Source organism: Haemaphysalis longicornis, unplaced genomic scaffold (assembly GCF_048455015.1).
Source record: "Haemaphysalis longicornis isolate Haplotype H1 unplaced genomic scaffold, Haemaphysalis longicornis Haplotype H1 scaffold_1, whole genome shotgun sequence".
NCBI classification, from domain to species: Eukaryota; Metazoa; Arthropoda; class Arachnida; order Ixodida; family Ixodidae; genus Haemaphysalis; species Haemaphysalis longicornis.
The window spans coordinates 409,103,144-409,121,541 of NW_027526203.1; the positions used below are offsets into that span (position 1 = coordinate 409,103,144).

The 18,398-nt window shown below is 47.3% G+C and overlaps 1 protein-coding gene and 1 long non-coding RNA gene across 2 annotated transcripts in view; one reads left to right on the plus strand and one right to left on the minus strand.

The window, feature by feature from the left end:
- Window positions 1–18,398, plus strand: part of LOC144172476 (uncharacterized) — an 86,295-nt gene that overhangs the window by 17,254 nt on the left and 50,643 nt on the right. The window contains exon 2 of the long non-coding RNA XR_013323021.1: window positions 6,902–7,045. This is a non-coding gene — a long non-coding RNA (uncharacterized LOC144172476). The remainder of the gene's footprint in view (window positions 1–6,901; window positions 7,046–18,398) is intronic.
- LOC144137987 (uncharacterized) lies at window positions 14,162–18,357 on the minus strand. Its single transcript, XM_077670022.1, has 2 exons — window positions 16,729–18,357; window positions 14,162–14,170 (listed from the first exon to the last, which is right to left on the minus strand). The coding sequence occupies exons 1-2, from the start codon at window positions 18,355–18,357 to the stop codon at window positions 14,162–14,164; spliced, it is 1,638 nt and encodes a 545-aa protein (XP_077526148.1).

Here is an 18,398-nt window from a genome sequence, read left to right on the forward strand (position 1 = left end):
CAAACCATGCACAGCCTGAATCTACGAGCCCCGCTAATTACCGCCAGAGTGCCCGTTCCCCAAGATATTCACGCCCAACTTCTCATTCGTCCCCTCCCGCGCAACATGCACCCGGTGCACAATCAGAAGCGCAGCGAAACAACGAGCCCGAACTTTACCCTGTAAGTACCTAATCAAACCAAACACGGTATACGGGGACGCGGCCGACTATAGGTATCACGACGCGTATGCTGTGACGGCTCTATTATGACCCGGACATTCTGCCCATCAATTCCTTACGGTACGCACCCGCGATCCGGCAGCGGCGCGAAGAGGCGGCAATTGCGCTGGCACTTTCTCACTGGCCTACCCCCGCAATCATAATTTCAGATTAGGAAATGGCCATCAAAAAATTTGACTAAGGGGCTATTCCCCCCGGTCACTCAAAATTGTGGTCTAAGACCCTGTAACCACCGAAGTGGAATTGATCTGGACTCCTGCCCATACAGGGCTGGGGGGTAACGAGGCGATCAACAAAGCAGCTCAACAGCTCACGGCCCGAGCAGTACCAAGCCTCGTCCCCTTACATGGAGCCCAATCAGCACACGACGGCTCATTAAGCTATTAAGAAATCACCGCACATTACCACCGCTCCCGCCGAATGTATCCCCTCGCACATCGGGATCTTACTAACCCCGAAGAACGTCTGTGGTACAGACGAACACGCTGCCATGTCACTCGAGACTGCACTATATTCACCCGACTTTATACCGGTCACCTAATTTCCCTGCATGCGGTGCGCACACCACCACCAAGCTCATATGGGCACGCTCTGAAGACCCCTTTTCCTTGATCCCCTCAATCGAGCTCTGAGAGGAGGGCAGCTCGGACCTGCAGACCCAGAAGGGTCTCGCGGAAAGAGCTGCCATGGTCCCCGGCAGGCTTCGGCTGCCGGTCACCCAACACACTGAGGCAGTTTTGAAATAAAGCTTTTTCTCTCCCTCTCTCACGATCACCGATAACCACTACTCCCCCTTTTTTATTGTAGAGTTGGGAGTCTATCAGGGCCCGTGTCTGTCGCCTCTATTATGTTTAGTCTTTACAAACAACCATCCGCTTAACACAAGGACTAAATTAGGGCTAAATTATGGGCTACACCTCGCAATAAAAAACAAAAAAAAAACAGCCTCAAATTGTTGCTGTCGACGATAATGATTCTCACAAACAAAATAATAATGCACGCTGCACGACCGCTCAAAATTTTCTTCGCGTTCTGACATTCACTTCCCTTACCCCACCACAACTTACATCGAGCCCAGATCCCTGTCACACCACACCGAAAGCAACATTATAATTTGTGCCCAGATACGTGGCCTAGTACGACCAATTTAGCCATTGTCAAGACGATTTATAAGTGATCCCTCTTCAAGACGACCTCTGTAAGGACAAAACTTCCCTTCCTTCTTCACCGGCTGGCCACGGGCCTTCCGTCCAAGTAAAGCTAAGAACAATAACAACTGAGTAGAATGGCAGTGCACGTGGCGCTTGCGGTGGTGGATATGGCAGTGCAAAAAAGAAATGAACTTCTTCACCCGAACGGCGATTGGACAAGGTGAGTGGGCTCATAAAATTCATCATAGGAGTAGCAAATAAAAATCTACGGAGAAATAAAAAACAGCCACGCGAAATATCATACCACTAATAAATTAAATGTACGAAACAAAACTGGCATAAAAAGAATAAATAATGATACTGCGTTGTTAGAAGAGAAGAGAAGAATACAAGAGGAAGAATATGACGAGCGCTAGCAGCTGGCGGTAGGCCATCATCATCGTAATTCTGGCCTTGCGGGTAGGTTCGTGGACCCCTAACAAGCTACCAGAATGTCGTCAGCCATCATGACCGCGAAGTATCTGGTGGTAAATCCTATTCTCACGCCCGACAGTGGCCCCCACAAACTCAATCATGCTATGACGATGAGCAAAAAGGAAACAGAAACTTCTTCCGATGTGGCAACGCTGCTGGGTACAACCGGTTCGGGTGAGGTGGTGAGCAGGCCATCACCCGGAGGTAGGAGGAACTTCAGCGTTTCGTCAGAGACTGCAGCCACCGCCTTGGAGAAGAAGGCAGAGTCCACCCTGAGTGCGCAGACCAAGGACGGAGCCACCGCAAGCGACGCTACACCGCCTCTGGCTGCAGCCGAGAGTGGGGAGGTGCTAAGTGGACCACCATTCCGTGTCGACGGCAACATCGCATCCTCAAGGACCCCGTCCGCAGAGGGAGACAGACGACGCCGCTTTTTTCGGTCCGAGACGAGCGGTATACTGAAAACCGAGGAAGAGATGGCAGCTGACGTCGCGGCGCTGCCGCTGGGAAAATCCCACCCGTGCGCTGTGCGTTGGCAGCGACCCGAAAACACCTCGTTTGACGTCCCTCCACCTTATCTGGGTCCAGCTGCGATGCAACTCGTCACCCCGGGCCTCATCGCGCATCGGCCCAGAGTCGATCCCCTTCAGGTATGTGTCATTTTTCCTAGGCAACTAACAAACGGGCCAGTAAAGCGAACAGCGTCGTTACTTCTTGCTTTAGCAGAACCAGAGTCAGGTAGTACAAAGGTTACCAGTAGGGGAAACGATGCTGCCAGGAATAAAAAGATGGAGTTGGAATCTATTGTACAGAAAAGGGGACATCAAGCGCATTCTTCCCTTGTCGCAGGCTGGATAACTAGGAAGCCTTCCGAGTGCCGGGGCTTCGGTGCGGCAGTCAAGCTTGGAGGGAACTACAGCGTGCACCCCAAGTGCCCAGCTTTCAACCACGACACTGAAACTACTTCCCGCACTGAAATCGATTTTTGTATTCATTAGTGAAAATGCTTAGTGCTGCAGGTGCTGTGATAGTTCAGCAATGCATCGTCTGAACCGAGCCAGGTTACAGTTACAAATCTGGTGCATTGAACCTATACATTTGTAACGCGAATAAAATAGTACTTATATTGAGCAATGTCTCTGGTACTTGTTCGCACGCGATTATGCCATTGAGAAGCACAAACAGCAAAATGTTTACCTCGACCTAATAATGGAGAGCTGGGAGGTAAGATAGTTTGTAACGACATGGCTGATGTCTCCGTTCACTATAACGACGCTTGGAAAGATATCTTTCGTCACTTTTGAGTTAACGTCCTGAGGTTGGTGAAATATGGACAAAAAATCGGTGTATTTGCTCTTCTGGTTGAATAGACAGTAAACATAACTTTAGTTCGAGTGATTTTGTAGTTGTAGAAAACGCGCTTTCCTGGATTTTTTTTTTTTTTGTACGACCCGCGCACAGTTCGATCAGAGGTTTGTAAATGCCGGCGGGGCCAACACGTCAAAATTTGTACCTTAAATGTTTTGGGCTGCCGTAACGTGTTTTTCTGGCAAGTAAGCGACAGGTACTTGTAGCACCCACTGCTTTGTTTCACCCGCGGCGCGCTCTAAAAATTAGAGCCACATTCAGACTTACGTGTAACGTGATTGTCCGCCCACACTTTTAATGTGACTTATACTGTAATGACGATTATACTATAATGACGCCTTATTTACAGATATAAAATATTATTTCCAGATCGGGGTAGTAAGCACTGATGTTCTGATCACGAACACCAGTTTGTTGACGAAACTCATTACGCTAAGACCTTAGGGCATTGAACTTATGGGCCCATACGTGCCTGATGTTGACGCCCGCTTTAGTTGGCGTAATTCGCGATGGTTGTAAGATTACGACGACTTTCTGGGTTACTTGTTTGCGTTCCCTAAGATGTTGCGGATATTCCCACCGTCGTCATGGACATCTACTCGCGGAGTACGTATATGGGATTTGCAGCAGGCCATCTGGTATTAATTGAAGCGTTTTTCAGCCACGCTTCCGTCAATACGTAAGCCCATTCCACAACGCGGCGTCAGCGTAGCTAACCAGCAAATTCAAGCGGCGTCGGGCATATCTGAACAATTGTAGGGACATTACTGCAGTGCAGCGTCCTTAGTTCGCCAATTTGATCAGTGTACCGCTTTAGTTATGTGCATTTTCTTGCTTTATGTGCGTGCTTTGTGCTGCATTTGTAGTTACCATGGCCACGCCTTGCGTTTTTCTAACTTCCTTCCTCTTCTTTTCTCTTTTGATATGTACCGCGGTCCTTTTTTTCCCTTTCATTTCCCGTATCCCCACCCCATAGGGTAGCCAACCGGACAGTACCCTGGTTAACCTCCCTGCCCTTCCTGTACTCTTCGTTCCTTCCTTTACATATGCGGTCCGACGCTATTCAGTCGTGCTTGATGATGTTCATTCCCAGTGCGACATCACGTGATCTTGAAGTGATCTGGCGGTTGTCTCTTGCATGATTGGCGACACAAAGCCGACGCAAGCCCACGGGGTCGCATGACCGCCAGGAATCTGTACGTACGGGCGCGCATAATCCAAACTATGCAGAAATCTAATTCAGTCAGCTCAGCTGGTGTCACCGTTAAGAATAGCTTGCACGCCGGTAAGCGGGCGATATCACGGTTAAGCCAAATAGCTCCACTAGCTGCTGACTCCTCTCATCGTGAAAGGAACCGGTGTTAATGCGCAAGACTTATTAAAGCGAAGCTTGTGCGGTCTGACTTGCGCCTTCGGTGGTGGCGTACGCCAAAATGCCTTGCGGCAAAGCCAACTTTATCCACGTGGTTTAATGACGATGACGACGACGATGGTGATGATGATGTTGAAGTGTTTGAACCGTACCCACTCGTGGGGATTGTCGAGGGATAAAGCGTCGACTCTGTCCTGCTGGGGCTTATAGATTGAATTATAGATTGAAACCTTCCCTGGGCTTCCTCTTTCCGGGCGTAACTATATATCGCTCTCCATTCGCAGTTGGCGGGGGGGAGGGGGTGCGCGCACCAGTGTCGCGCTGTATCACGCCACAATGGGAGCCAATCAGTGTCGTCGTTCGCATCACGCCACATCACCGGTGCGGTCGCTTGCTCTTATCGGGGAGTACACCGTCTAGCGCAGCATGGGTAGTTCGCTCCCTGAAAAAGCGGGTAGCCATTGAAGTGCGTGAACTTTCCCTATAATCGCAGAAGAATGATCTACAATAACGTATACCAAAAATTTGTGTTCCAGTAAAGCTCAGCAAAATTAAAGAGTTTAGGTGGTGGTGGCGGTGGTACCAGTGGGATGGTTCATACCCACTCAGGGAGATTGGCCAGGAAATGGACGCCTTAACGAAAGAAACTATGTAGTTTTGAAGGGAAAGAAAAATATTTAAATATCAGAATGGATTAGCAGTAGATGACTAGAGAAGTGAAAGTGAGGAGATTAAAGAAAGAAGTACAAAAGCTAAAAAAACCATTGAATGAAAAGTAGGAAGAAAGAATAACGAAGAGAGTATGTGGTACAGACGAAGCAGTGATCTAGGTGAGCATAGGCTTGACAGGGGTATCCAGCATGGCTAAATGATATCTAACACGGCAGACGGCCTCATTCTAGAATGAATGAATGTGACGCACGGCAAAGATCCCCGTGGCAGAATCCCAGTTCTTTCGCCCCGGATGACAAAATGGTCATTGCGTCTTGATTTTATCAGAAGTGTTTTCGTTTTGCGGTCATTGTGTTTCGATTTTGGTCGTCTTCGTTTTCACTCAGGCCAAGCTTCGCGTGCACCCCTGTTTTCGGAGGAAAGGGTATATAATTTTCTTTTAGCCCCGCCACTTTTGCCGAGATTCTCTGGTTCCGAAGGAGACTTGGCAACTAGCCTGTAAAGGGTGCAACGCAGAACAAAGGCTATCACTATGACGAAGCGCACAAATGGGAGAGCCTTCTTTGGACAGCTCCTCAGGGATACATACCCAGAGTTCCAAATACCGGCAGGGGGGTATTGGAGAACATTTTAAACAAAAATACAAGCGGCTTCACCACGTATGGTTACCGACGCTGCTGGGTCGTGCACAATCAATCAATCAATCAATCAATCAATCAATCAATCAATCAATCAATCAATCAATCAATCAATCAATCAATCAATCAATCAATCAATCAATCAATCAATCAATCAATCAATCAATCAATCAATGAGGCGGTAACACCTGAGCGGCCAACAATCTTTTCAAGGTAGTGGCTTACCCCTTGCACGTAGGGGATGACTTCTCTCATTCTATGCTCGTCCTGCGGGATCTGAAGAATTCCCTATTCAGGCCCTGCGAGCAATCAGTTCAGCCCAGTTTTGCAACTTAAGTCCAGCGCCTCCGCTCCTCTGAGTACCCGGATGAGCTGCTATACACATAGCCAACAAGCTCCTGAGCGACATGCGCAGTACTGCTGCGATGAAGATCCCGCAGAACGGGCATCTTTTTTTCAGCGCCTAACAAACTGAGTCCACTGTTCAAGCGAGTCAACCACAAGGGAGTGCACAAGAGCTGTGCTAAGAGTCACGCCGCGCTCTTTGTCCAATGCGATGAGGCAGCCATTTAAAAAATTCCCCTGTCCTGTAAAAAAATTGTATATCGGTAAGGCAGGACGCTGCATTATCCACCGGGTGCGAGAACATGCCAACTCGCATAAAACCTGAACCGACAGCATGCTCGCCCAGAATGTGAAGCGTTGCAAGTGATAGCCCGATTTCGAGGCCTGCAGTATCGGCCTCCAAGACACAGAAGCCAGCGCACACGTGAGATCTGCGAGGCATTCTTCATTCATAGCAGAGGATCGTCATGCATGAGCACACCGCCCGCGGCCATGATGGATAAGCAAATAGCTTATTTGGCGAGATACGAGAAAGTCACGTTCCACCTGTAGATCGCGTCCATCTTAGATAAACGCTGGGATAGCTTTGTTTGATCTGTGTTCACTGGGGCCGCTATGTACACACAGGTAATCATGCTTGTTTCGCTTTTTCCCGTCTTAGCGCTGTTCACTCCATGCGATGAACCAACTAGCCCAGCTACAAACCCCGTTCCTGGAGTATACTATGTTCGAGCCTTCGTCACGGCGCTCCGAATTCTACGCGCTGTTTGTCATCTTCTCAGGCACGTGTAGCCTCCCATTAAAGGTATGACAAGCTTTCAAGCGTTAGCGAGTTACCCCTTGAACAAATATTTATAAATGTTTTTGAGCGAACTGTCTAAACTCTCATTATGGGCATTGCCATTTCTGCCAGTAAAGATTCACACTAAAATGAACCACGAATTTCAGATATTTCTCGTCGTATCTTAGACTTAATCTTAGACTTAATCTTAGACTTAAACTTATCTTCTTAGACTTCTGATAATTAGTATATCGTGCTTAGATAATTAGTATCTCGATAATTAGTATCAGATGCTTCTTGGATGTGAACGACGAAGACAAGTGTGAGCTGACACAAGTACCTTTTTTTTTAATGTTAAAGCCATACGCACTCCATTCTGCGAAAAACCGACGCCGTAGTTGTCGTTGTTATTGTCGTCCGGCACAGAAAATGGCTGCCGCTGTAAAGAGCGCATAAAAATTACGGGGAATTCTTATAGCATTCTGAGAATGTTGAGGCGATTTTAAGCGGAGTTGGACCTTCTGCTCATCTTCTCTTGATCGTTTTGTTGATTTTTGCTGCCGCGCCCGTCACCACTTGACCAATCCCTGATCAACGACCTGCAAAGCTCGTTCCGCTCCCTAACCATCGCCAGAAGCATCCTCTTCCCCCTCTTTGGTTTGTATTGCACGTGCGGCAGCGGCCTACCCTCATTCGATGCAGTTGTTTTCCCTTTCCCGGCACGCACTGTGCTGCCATTTCTCAGAGCCCTCTTACGACCCTCCCCCCGAACTGCTGTTCCTATTTCCCGACCCGCTATGCCGTGCTCATGCTCCCTGGCTTGCGCAATTTCAAATTTTAGATGCGACTGCACCTCATTCACTCGCCTTGTCCCTCCATACGGCGTTGTTGTTGTCCGTCCACACCCCTCCACCATTCTCCTCGCCGCGCGAGCTGCGCTCTCCGCCGCTCACCCCCTCTCCTCTCCGATAGCGAACACTCTCTCGCGAGGGGCATTGGATTGGATTGGATTGGCTTGGCTTGGCTTGGCTTGGCTTGGATTGGATTGGATTTGGATTGGATTAAAGTGGATTGTGTTGGATTGTGTTGCGTCATAGCCGCGCCACGTTGCGTCATAGCCGCGGCAGAGGGTTCACGGCACGTTTCACGCGATGGGAGAATCAACCGAACGGAAACAACAACAGAACCCCCTATGCGTCGCATCTACACGGGGGTTCCCGCGAGGGGAGGTGGGAGAAATTTTTTGATCGATTGTGTATACCTGACAACATTTTTTGTAACTAACGCTTTCCATGAAACGTAGGGATCTAAGGCTTTTGCCTTAAACACACATTTTAGTGCGTATGATTTGAGCCCGGGTCTCCAGACGAGCGCATTACCACCGCGCTACCTCCACACCTCGGCAGCGGTGTAACGAAAGTGAGAATAATGCATGAGGCGTGACACATGAACGGGGGGACGGCACGCCAGTAAAACAGGCGCACCTCAGTCGCACAAACCCTCATTCTGGCGAAGATGTGCCCTGAGTTATTAGTGGACTTGAAAAAATAATCTACAGAAAAAGACAAGAAAAAAAAAAGCGAAGAAAGAAACGCAAACACGCGATGTAACAGAAAGGAGCCTGTCCAAGGCGAAGAAATGAAAGCGAAGGAAGCGACACAAATATAATGGAACCATTAGGAAGATCTAGATAAGTATAACCAGGATTTCGCCTTCAAAGCACAGAAGCATATTTAAGGGCCCCGAGAAGTTTTTACTTTTGAGTAAAATTAGGAAACGTTTTTTTTTTTTTTTTTCAAATATGCTGAAATTTGTGGCCAGGTCTTTCTATGCAGGCTCAGTGTCTATAGACAGCACTGGTCGTTCCTTGCAGATGACTAGGGTGCATACTCTCTCCGGAATCCAAACGACCCTGCGGTGCTCTTCAAAGTTTGCGAGCAAACACACAGTCTAGCCAGCAACGCTAATACGGGAATAGCGAATGAATGAGGAGGCAATGTTAAAATAGGGGGGATGCCAGTGCAAATGGCGATGAGGACCACACGAGTCAGCGTGGAGGGGTCTCCCGCCTGAACCGGGACGGAGTGAGTCGTCAGCATTTGCGTCACGTACGTCGGTGCAGAGTTATTACCGAAGCTTCCCCTCCAGTGGTATGGTTGTCTACCGCTCGACGGACGGTCGAAGAGCGGCCGCGAGGCTTCCGTCGAGTTTGTCTTGTGTCGCGCGCGCTTGTCCGTCATGATCTGCGCGGCCCTTTTCGGCAGCCGAGTCCAGCCACAAGGTGCCACTAGTAACTGCATTTTCCCGACGTGACCGGGGCCGCGCGGCGTGAAGCGCCCGCGGCGTGGAAAGCGATACACGTACGCGGCGGCAGTGGACAGGCATAGCGGCGGCGACTGACAGCGAGTGGGACACGGGGGCGCTCAAGAGCTCTCGCTTCACTCTCTGCGTCTTTTTCTAAGGGACCTCGCAAGAGAGCGAAGTGTGTTTGAAGCTGACGTTGTACTCTATTAACCGAGTGGACCGGCAGTATTATGGAGTTTCAAGCAACGTGGCAGCTACACTTCGCCAAGGAGGAAGATGGAGCCCGTGACGAAGATCGTTTCGGTGGCAGCTACAGCGACGTCAAGAGAAAATTAGTTTGTCGACAGAAGCTAATGCGAAATTTGTGCGCTGCGTGGCTGCTACAAGGTTGGAACTCGTTGAAGAAAAGTTATCTGATGGCTGGAGTAATGTCCATTGCATTCTAGTATATAATGGACGATTACTCTGTTACCGCGACAACTCATGAACATTATTATTCGTTTGATGCCGAGGTGGCGCAGTATTGCCGTCGTTGCGCTGATTCGAACTAAGAGCCTACTCTTACCTTTTTGGGGGGATAAAGTTTTTCCCGCGCCTCCTCAGCCTCTGTGGCGGGTTTTATTCCTCTCAGTTAAGTTAGTATTATAGTATGTTTACCCGAACGTTTAACGAAATAGCCGTTAAATCTTGTCTAATTTATATGATGCGTCCTGTTTCGCGCGCCTTTCAGTGGCAGCACAAAGCTTGCGAAACCAATGTGTTCAGGGTTTTTCTATGGATCAAACTAAACAGGCGTTTCAGCTACAATAACTCATAATCTTGCGGTGTTTTGTTTTGTTAATTTGCTCGGAAGTGTCCGAAAAAATATATTGGAACGTCTGGCCCAACATACATCGATAGCGAAAAACTTACCACAGCCCGGCTATAAAACCAGGGGTTCAGGGAAGAAACTACGCAATGCGCTGCAGTAAACATGTAATTATAATTTCCAATTCAAATTGGGATTTTACGCTCCAAACCTACACCCATGGACTATGAGGCGTGCCACAGTGTAGGCCTACGGAACAATTTTGAGCAGTTTTAATATGCGCCTGAAGATCGACCCACGGACTCTGTTTTTTCGCTCCTATATGAAAAACGGCCGCCGAGGCTCGGAGCGAACTTATGGCTTCGTGCTCCCGCAGGCCGACGCTCTAACCACCGAGCCACCGCAGCCTGTATTAAAGAATTCATAGAATCTGCATGTTCGTCTTCAAAAATACTTACAAGCTTACGAAGGTTCATTATGTTCATTTGTATATAAATATGGAAAAACGTATAAGTTAACCATTTGTGCTGCAAATCCAAGCGATCGCATGCAAACACGCCCAATATGACAATTTGAATTTCGTTTTACTTAATGGCATTTCGAGTAAAAAAGGGACATTTAAAAAACGTTCGACAAACGGAAACAGCTTGGAAAGATGGAAAGCGTTCCTGACGCCAAGGCCCAGCGATATCTTGATAGAACTTAAAGCATTGTGTTCGATGGTCGTATGGGCAGGTAATATATGCCACGGCTGCTACATCATTCCGAACTTATTCAATTTCCTGATCTGCGCATAGCATCGGAGGCTATGCGCAGACATCAAGGCCGAGTGCTTGGACACCAAGGCCGAGTGCTAATTTGATGGAACTAAAACATTGTTTTTGATTGTCGTCTGGTAACGTGGTAAACCACAGCTCCTAAGACACCATTCTAACTTTATCCAATCTCGTGATTTGTCTCCTTGGAGGGCTGCGTGTGGTGTGCACGAAATAGTAGAAACTTGCTGCCATTGACCGAATTGAAAAAGGTATAAAATTTTGCCTGGCGTAGGAGAAGCCCCAGCGTGGTGTTGAGCGAAATCACTAGCAGGCGCATTCTAGAGATCAGCCAGGGGCCAACAAACAAGTTCTAGGCCACAAATTTGATTTGATTTGATATTATTCCAATACTGCAATGAATGTGTATAAAGTAACGTTTGAACACCAAAAGAAAAGTGTGGAGTTTCCGGAAGTTCTAATGACCACAATTTAACGACAGCACAATTTTTAAAGGCGAGGGGCCCCCGGAAACCCCAAAGGCAGCAGTTCGGGCGAGAGAGCCATTAACGTAAATATCCCAAGTAGAAAAAGAAACTAAACATACACCCGCTATACACATATTATCTGAATTTGAGTGCGTGTCTCGAACCCTGCGCTCATGAAGTTTTCTATGTCGTACTTGCTTCCATTGCACTTCATGATGAACGCGCAAACGCTGTCGTTATCAGCGCACGTTAACGGTCATAATTGGAAGCACCCACCACCAAACGTGAGGTTACCTTCTCCAACGCAGAAATTTAATAGTAACGGTTTATTTAGAAAGAATTTGACGACCAGAAATTGTCACTTCAAATAAAAAAAAAACTGGATATCGTTACGAAAAGATGTCATTAGATTTTTAAACGAAGCTTATATGCATGGCTAGGGTGTTATGCATTTTTGATGTCTGAGAACAAAAACTTTAAGCCAGTCCCACGCCTGGCGTACGACCATCAACGGACATTACGAGCCCCTAAACTGCTTTGCTGTTGAAACTCCCAAAGCTCCACATATCTTTGAAGCAATGTCACTTTGGTCCACGTGTGTTGGAAGGGAACATCCTGACTTTATTTTAAAGAAAAGCAAGAGTGACAGCTCGCTTAACTCAAATTCGGTCTGAAATTTAAAAAGTCACTAAAAGTCACCACAAAACGACGTCAGCAGTGGCTCCATTGGTTAGCTGCCAAATCAAGCTAAGCAGCGTGTTAACTCCGTTCAGTTGAACGCAGCGCATTCAAGCACTGCGTTCAACTGAACCAGCGATCAAAATATGTTCATTGGAGGTAGCTTTTCTCAGTGGTAACCAATCGCGCAAACTAGTCCATATGGATACATAGGGGCAGCGCGAGGAAGTGGCTGGTGAACCGCCACTATTTTATGTCCGCCTTATTATCCTGGTTAGCTCTTTTATTTCTTTAACGTCAGCGTTATTTTTTTTTATTTTTGTGTGGCAATATTTCGAATGACGCGAACTTGTATTTGTCCTAATCATCTATTTAAGGTGCCTGCGGCGTCCACGGATAACACGTTAAGGCTTGTCCTTGCAAGCACACCCTGGCTGAATCGAGTCCGAGTCGGTCATGAAATACTGCCAGTAGGAAGTCTTCACTCCTACAAGACACTCCTCAATAAAAAAAGTTGTGCTCTCTCTCCGTCTACAACGTACAAATATTGAATAATACTCGGTCACTGTTCCTGCTTTGTTATTTGCTGTGTTCGTGGTAGAGGTTGTTACTGCTGCGAGTCTTCGAGTGGGACGGAAAAAGTGCTGCTGCAGATCATGTTTAAACCGAGATGTGGAACAAAACGAAAATCGCGAAGTTCCTCAGCCAGCTTAAGCAGATCTGTTCATTTCGCAGTGGTCACGCCAGTGTGCAAGAAAGGTTCCATTCATATGACCAAGTTAAACATTGGGCTTACGTTTCCTGTTTTAGCCCCAACATTTATGTAGGAATGTGAAGTGTTGGTATGATGGAAACATGCCAGGTGATTTGAAACAGTGATTGCGTTTTCGGCCTTTGTATTTGCATCAAAGTGTGAGCGAAGGGAGCGCTAAAGTAGGCAAAGGCAAGTGGGCTACTGTGTTTGTTTATAAACGGCTTTCTAGATATTTCCTCCTGCACACCCCCTTCTGAAGGAAGTAAAAAGTCGTTGGCGCCTTTCAATGCGAAACCTAGAACTGCATGCACTGCGCTTTTCTGAAAAGTTAAGCGCGTTAAAAGGGCGGGAACATTGCGTTTTATTTATATATTTTAATCGCGAAAAAATTATTAATATGATATGGCCTGCGACTTTTAGGTGCACGGCAGCTGTATGTGTACGTTTCTTTCATAAGCAAAGTTAAACGCTATTCACCTATATAAAAAAACCTCTGCTAGACATCGAAATGCATTAAAGAGGCCGTAAAGATCATACGCATCAATATCATGAGGTCGAACTTACTGTCGGGCTTATCGGGCAAACAAAATGACGACGGGGAGAGAGAGGGGAGTAAAGGAATAAGTTTCATAATGGGCTCATGCAGGCGAGCCGCCCTTAGCTAAATGCGCTGCAAGAGTGTTAATGATGTAACGTGCCGAGTGCCCGACTAGCAGGGAGAATATCTGCCAGCAAAAATGCTCGGAACAAGCAAGAAACTAGCAAAGACCTCTGCATTTGAGCTCAACGGGATTACCGAACGATAAGCGTATTAGTGACGCTCCTAATTGTATACGTATTTATCTCGTTAGGTTAATTTCATTATAGCTGTCTCAGCTGTCTGAAGTTATTAAAGCTGCGCTGTGCGTGTGTGGGGGGAGATTTGTTTCGTGCGTTTGCACGCCGCTAACTTGTGGTAGTTTTGAATTTTTGCTGGAGAAATAATGACTCGTAACGACAGCCTTGAGCCCCCTGTCTTTTTCTCGTCATTTTTGTTTCTTGCGTTATTAGTGGAGACCGGGAAATGTGAACTTAAGGCTGGCCATCAGCTTTGTCATTTATTTTGACTCTTCGGAGTTTCGTTACCGGTAGGAAGGCATAATTTTCTCGGTGCATTTTGTTCTTGAAATGAGCAGGAGGAAGCTGAGGTCGGCTGCCCTTAGCTAGTGTGGATGCAGTTTGAGAGTGACGCGAATAATTTTTTTTGATACTCCTCATAAACGAGCGTGTTCGAAACGTGTGGAAGATAAAAGACGGCATTTGACGAATATGAGTTCGATGTTTTGCTTTTCAGTGTTAAGGACGCATATGGGGTCATTCCGCCTGAAACGTTGCAGAGCGACTCCACTACCTCCACGCTTTTAATGCGTGAGCATCACGCACACGTTTTTTCACTCAATCGAAGAACGCGCCGTCCCCAGACTCGCGTAACGAAGCAAAGTGCCCGGAGGCTGTCGGCAGAAAGAGTGACAAGAAAATAAAAATTAAAAAGGGTCTTCGGCCTTTCATATTTTTATGAGATTGCAAATATTAACCCTCAAAAAATGTCTTCCCAGCAATAGATTTGTGTAAAGTAGTGAAGTCGACTTTAAACGACCTCGATTTAAAGCATGGTCGCGGTAAAGCAGGCTTTCCCAATTTGGTTTTACCAGGGAATCTTCCTAACGAGGAAAACTCAGTTCTTTTGTGTTTTGCACATCGTATCCACACAACACCAAACTCAGTAGCACGACAATAAATTCTGCGGCATAACTCAGCGACAAGTGATGCTCACGCATCCTCACCACCTAAAAGATAGCTTAGGTGTCCGCGTAGTTTTCTCTTGGCGCTGTGATAACTTCTGTGATAACCGAGTTCTATACATCCATGACGCGAATCTTCAGGGTTTGGGCATATAGGTTGCAATCACTGGCGTGGCACGCATTCGAACGACCATGTGTGTGCGCCGTCACTGGTTACGTCGGGCTCCCCGAGATGGCGTACTTGTCCGCGCTAAGCACACGACACGTGTTTGATGTTCCAAACTGTCCCCCACCGAACGCAAAGTGATGACTCGACTCCAATGTGAGTGCGATTGATAACATATCCGTTGACACCACCACCGAGAATGGGGTTGAAATGGGGCAGACGACGCACGCTGGTGGTTTTTTATTTTTTTGGTAAGGTGTGGGAGCAGTGGCACAAGCCGCGCCATGACTGCCCAAGCGGCACAGACATAACCGTTTCCAGAGTTGCCAAGCGAAGAAATTGATCGCTAAATTTTTCAGTGAATACCATCTATACGATCACGGGTAAAAGTTAAGATCGTTTGCCTGAGGGGAAGGCGAGTGGCAGCGCTAGAGCGGTACGAGCGCCGTTTGGTTATGCACGGTAGTGGAAGGCGTGCTTCGAAGGTTCACGAAGGGTCACATTGTTTGTGGTTTGAAAGAAGGGAAAAGAAAGGAAGTTCGCTCACCAACTATCCAGTGGGTTACCTCTCAGCACGTTTTCTTACTCACGTGACATTATTTGCCTCTATAAGCTTGATATCAATGCTTCAGACTCCCACAGAAAGACGTGCGCTTAATTTTAGCTCGTCGCTCACTCTGCGCACGTCAACGTTTTGTGTTGGGTACTACCAAGCGCGTAAACCAGCTATTGAGACGCGCACTCGCCCAACGCTGCCCGCTACTGGCGGTGAGATGTTTGAGTGGCGCCTCTGAACCTTGACGTCAGCTTTGGCATTCGCATGCGCTGTCGTCTGCTACACTCCACTCGTTAGGGGCACCAGTGCCTGTGCTAGAAATCGCTCGCTTTGATGCTTTAGTGCATTAAAAAGCGTATTTCCAGTAATTCAGTTATTTTGTCAGCTTCTGACAGCTCTGGCAAATTTCAAGCTCTATCCCGCACAAGTTTTCAACGCATGAGGATAGAGAAAACAACTTTCTTAAGAGCATCAGTGAGGAGATCGTGTGTAACCCGTCCTGTCTAGCTCATTTGTGTGGTTCAGTGCTCAGAGCTCCTCGACAGGTATTCAAAATGCGTAGACTTTCCTAAAGTATTTTTGAGAATCTCTTGTGAAGACTGAACAGTCTGTAATGGTATACGCAGCAAGCAGCGTGCCCCAACACGCGCATCCCACAGTAGGAAATAAAACGGCTGTTTCCATTTCTTTCGTTGTTGTTGACTTGTATTAGATGAATGTGTTTTCTGTGCCCAAAGCTTTATTTTTCTGCACCGTCAGAAACGTCTTATTAGGAGGTTTGGGGGTGTTTGGGAGGATAACAAGCGCTAAAAGGACAGGACAAGAAAGGACACAGGACCACGGCGCTGACTAACAACCAAATGTGTTTTATTTCTTCAGTCAGCATATATACTTCACCATTATCACTAAGCAATGACAAACAAATTGATTGTAATACTCAGCCTGCGCAGAGGCTAAGAGGCGATCAATCAGACATGAATTTTATCTCTTTTGGAAGGAGGGAAATCGAGGGGAGGCTAACACATGCCTCGCCACTGTTGTGGATGTGATAGGCTTCTGAAATGAGACGCGCGCATTCATCACGGTATTTTGACAAGAAAGTGGTATCTTGAAAAATTGGGTGGCACTTGCATTTCTTACAGTTCTTACAATGAATGGCTAACTGACTATCAGCAGCCTGTTTTTTAACCTTATTCGAATGTTCCCGCAAGCGGTCATTCGCGCACCGCCCCGTTTGGCCGATATAATATTTCCCGCAAGAAAGAGGAATTTTGTACACTACACCTTGGCGACATTCGACATACTTCTGCTTATGTTTCTTAGTACATCCTCTTGTTTTCCTCCTCCCCTCTCCATTCACTTTCTGGCACAGACTACCGAGCTTAGTTTGGGCAGAAAACAATAGCTTAACGCCTGCCCTGCCGACAACCTTCCTGAGATTGTGCGCCACCTTGTGCACATATGGGATGACGGCTATTTTTTGCTGCGAGTTTGTCTCCGATTGTATGGCAACTGAGCGTTTTTTCTTAAGGCCTGCTAAGAGGCTTTCAGCAATGTTAGCCAAAAGCGTTGCTGGAAAACCTGCAAGCTTCAGGCGTGCTACTTGCGACAGAAAACTTTCATCAACTTGGTGGTCACAAGACCTACTTAGCGCCGCCTTCATGCACGCTGTTGCAATGCCGCGTTTTACAATCTTCGAGTGGGCAGACGAAAAAGGAAGAAGGCTCTTTTGAGACCTTGGCGCATAACGCCAACAGACATGGCTATCTAAGTACGTGAGCTCTAAGTCTAAGAAGCGTAGTTTGTTATCTGAAGGGTGCTCAGTCGTCAGTTCAAAACAGCTTAATTCTGCGACAAACCCGTCAAAGACAGTCTTAGCAGCAAGCTGCTCGTCAGAAGGGTTAGTGCTGTAAAATATTAAAAAGTCATCCACATATCGCATCACCTTAACCGCGCTCGTCTGACTTAGCTTGCTCTCAAGCTTACGGTCGTAGCTGGCTAATAAAATGTCACTAAGAACAGGGGCGATGCAAGATCCTATGCACACACCTTTCCGCTGTATAAAAAGCTTATCGTCCAGGCAGATGAAGGTGGATTGCATATAGAACTTTAAAAATTCTAAAAACCTGTCTACAGTGGTTCCACATGCGTTCTGAAACTTAATAGCCCCGTATCTGTCAATGCAATTGCTCACTTCGGTACATACTTCTTCCTGAGGCAGCGAATAATATAAGTCCTTAATGTCCACGGAAAACGCACTCACACCCACTGGACACTCCTCCCGGAGATAGTCAGAGACAGTACCTGGCGTCCTAATGAGGTAGGGGTCGTCGACTTCAAGAAGACACATGCTTCTTTGCAGAAACCTACCAAGTTCTCGCTGCCAGGTTCCCCGCTCAGAAACAATGGCTCGGAACGGGCATAGTTCCTTGTGGGTCTTGGCACTGTAGAAGGCCGAAAGACTGATCTCTTTGCAGGCCTTCACGGAGGATGCCAGCTTCGAAAGTCCGGCTCTCTTGCACAGCTGTACAGCCCTTGCTTTCACCTTCGCAGGAACCACTCTTTTTACTTCGTTGAAGTTACCACGGATGGCCGCATCTGCTTTTTCTTTGTAGAGACTTCGAGGCATCACGACAATTCCTCCTTCTTTATCGGAAAGGAGCAGCTTTAGCCCATCTTCTCGAAGAACGGTAACCGCTGTGCAAAGCCTAGCACTACTGCCTTTTTTAACCCGCTGAGGCAGGCAATCAACGCCTTCTCTGATACACCTGTCCACTTCGTCCAATCTTGCTCTACCAGCAGCTGTCCTCACCAGGCTGAGCAGCTCTGTCTTATCCAGATCAGGGTGCTCACAAAATTTCGGCCCAAGCATGAGGAGATCAGCCACGTTCTTCGGGATTGAGGCATCACCAAGCACCTTGAGTTCTTGACCTTTTCCTTGAATTCGTTGCTTGCTCCTAGGCAGTCGAGCGACTACGTTGCCCCATAGGAAGTCGGCAGTCTGTGACGCCAGTCGCAGGTCATGAAGGAAGGACAGGTGTATCATGAAGGACAGGTGTATCAGAGAAGGCGTTGATTGCCTGCCTC